Here is a 2,356-nt window from a genome sequence, read left to right as displayed (position 1 = left end):
AGGACACAAAATGATGATTACAATAGTAACATCTCATTTCCCTTTCCTTAAGTTCCCATCATCCTTGACTCCTATTCTTATTAAGCTCTCACATTTCCCCATTTCCTAAGGAAAAAAGGGCAACATTCATTAGTTATACCTTGAAGGCAGTCACATCCCCTCCTACATCTGATTTGGGGTTTACATGACACTATGAATGTAGTCTCTGAATTCAAATTAGTCTCTCAGTCATCTCAGACAATTAAGGATGCTCAGCCTCTGGCCTTTCTCCCATAGATAGTCTTTGCAGAATCTGCACTGGGAGGGGCAGTAATCTTCAAGACTCAGAACTTTTTTTCACCTCACTCAAAAATATGAATACAAAAATCTGCACATATATTCTTAGGAGTCAATAGAATCTATCCTTTATTTACTTATTAGAATGGAGAAGTTTAACAAATTCAAGGTTGGATTGTTTCTTACAGGTGTGTGAGTAACTTTTACATCAAGTACATGGGGAATAGGAATAATGTGACGGAGTTCGTTCTTCTGGGCCTTACTGAAAATCCAGAGTTGCAGAAAATCGTATTTGCTATGTTCTTGCTCATCTACATCATCTGCATGGTGGGAAATATGCTTATTGTGATCACCATCACGGCCAGCTCATTGTTGGGGTCCCCCATGTACTTTTTCCTGGCCTATCTCTCCTTTATTGATGCCTGCTATGCATCTGTCAATACCCCTAAACCAATGGTGGATTCACTGCAAAAAAGAAAAAACATCTTGTTCTATGCATGCATGACTCAAATCTTTGGGGAACATTTCTTTGGAGGTGCTGAGGTCATTCTACTTACAGTGATGGCCTATGACCACTATGTGGCCATCTGCAAGCCCTTGCACTATGCAACCATCATGAACCGGAGTGTATGTCACCTATTCGTGGGAATGTTGTGGGTGGGAGGCTTTCTCCACGCAATCATCCAGATCCTCTTCATTGTCGGACTACCCTTTTGTGGCCCTAATATCATAGATCACTTTATGTGTGATCTGAACCCTTTGCTCAATCTGGCCTGCACTGATACCCACACTCTGGGGCTCTTTGTTGCTGCCAACAGTGGGTTCATCTGCCTGTTGAACTTCCTCCTCTTGCTGGTCTCCTATGTGGTCATCCTGCGTTCCCTGAGGACTCACAGCCTGGAGGGTAGGCGCAAAGCCCTGTCCACCTGTGTTTCCCACATCACAGTGGTTGTCCTGTTCTTTGTTCCCTGCGTATTTGTGTACATGAGACCTGCAACTACTTTACCCATTGATAAAGCCATTGCTGTATTCTATATTATGATTACTCCTATGTTAAATTCGTTAATCTATACCTTAAGAAATGCTCAGATGAAAAATACCATTAAGAAATTGTTTAGCAGCAAAGCCATTTCAGATGACAAATGAAGATACCTCAAGTCCAATATTGATTTAACTGAAGAAAGGATCAAAAGACATTGAAAAATCTCAGCAAGGAATGCCTAAAGAATATAGAAAAACCATAATGTCATTCATAAATTCTTCATTGATACAACCATACATGGTTGCAAAATAGTGGAGAACACCTAATCCAGGATGATTCTCTCATATTTGTAAAATTCTTCTTAATCAGGGCTTTGTATCTCTAGCTTCAATCATGTATATGCATTCATATGCTATCCTTCTAATGAAAATAAAAAAGAAATAATTACAAATAGTGGTATTGGGTAATAATCTCTATAACACTTATGAGATATATACACTGCTGTTATGATTTGGATTCAAGGTGGGTCCCCAAAGCACCTGTTAATGTAGAAATATCAGAGATAAATGAATACATTATGAGGGCAGTGAATTGATAGGCTAACCTAGTTTGAATAGACTGATTGGGTAGTAATCATAGGCAGGAGGAGCATGGCTGGAGGAGGTTGCTTAAGATGTGCCCTGGAAAGCTGTCTCTTCCCTGCAGCCCTTCGTCTCCCTGTCTCCTCCCCATTCGGCCATGAGCTGAGCTTTCCTCCTAGGGGTCCTTCCCTCATGCTGTGCTGCCTTGGGCCAAGATCAGTAGTGTCAGATGTCTACAGATGGAGACCTTTCAAACCATGAGCCCTCAGTAGAAACATTCCCCCCTCTAAGTTGTTTTTGTCAAGTACTCTGATCATAGCCATGCTAAAGCTGACTAAAACAACTGTTATTATCTCCATTTTACCTGTGCAGATACTGGCGAATGAGGAAGCTGTCAACATAGATACAGTGATGATCCCATAACCAGAAAGCTCCTGATTTTCCAGAGTATGCTCTTAACTCCTATGATATACTGCCAGGAAATGATGAGGAAAAGATCATATAAGTATACATGTTT

The 2,356-nt window shown here is 40.7% G+C and overlaps 1 protein-coding gene across 1 annotated transcript; it reads left to right on the top strand.

Annotated features, from left to right (window-relative positions):
* Positions 1-492: 492 nt before the first annotated feature.
* LOC306639068 (olfactory receptor 4C46-like) lies at positions 493-1,422 on the top strand (the record flags this gene model as incomplete). The annotated part of the gene is made up of 1 exon (XM_079102506.1): positions 493-1,422. The coding sequence occupies one exon, from the start codon at positions 493-495 to the stop codon at positions 1,420-1,422; it is 930 nt and encodes a 309-aa protein (XP_078958632.1).
* Positions 1,423-2,356: the final 934 nt, after the last annotated feature.

This window comes from Sciurus vulgaris (genome assembly GCF_902686455.1).
Source record: "Sciurus vulgaris genome assembly, chromosome: 11".
In the NCBI taxonomy this organism is placed as follows: Eukaryota; Metazoa; Chordata; class Mammalia; order Rodentia; family Sciuridae; genus Sciurus; species Sciurus vulgaris.
This window is presented reverse-complemented; position numbering and strand designations above follow the sequence as displayed.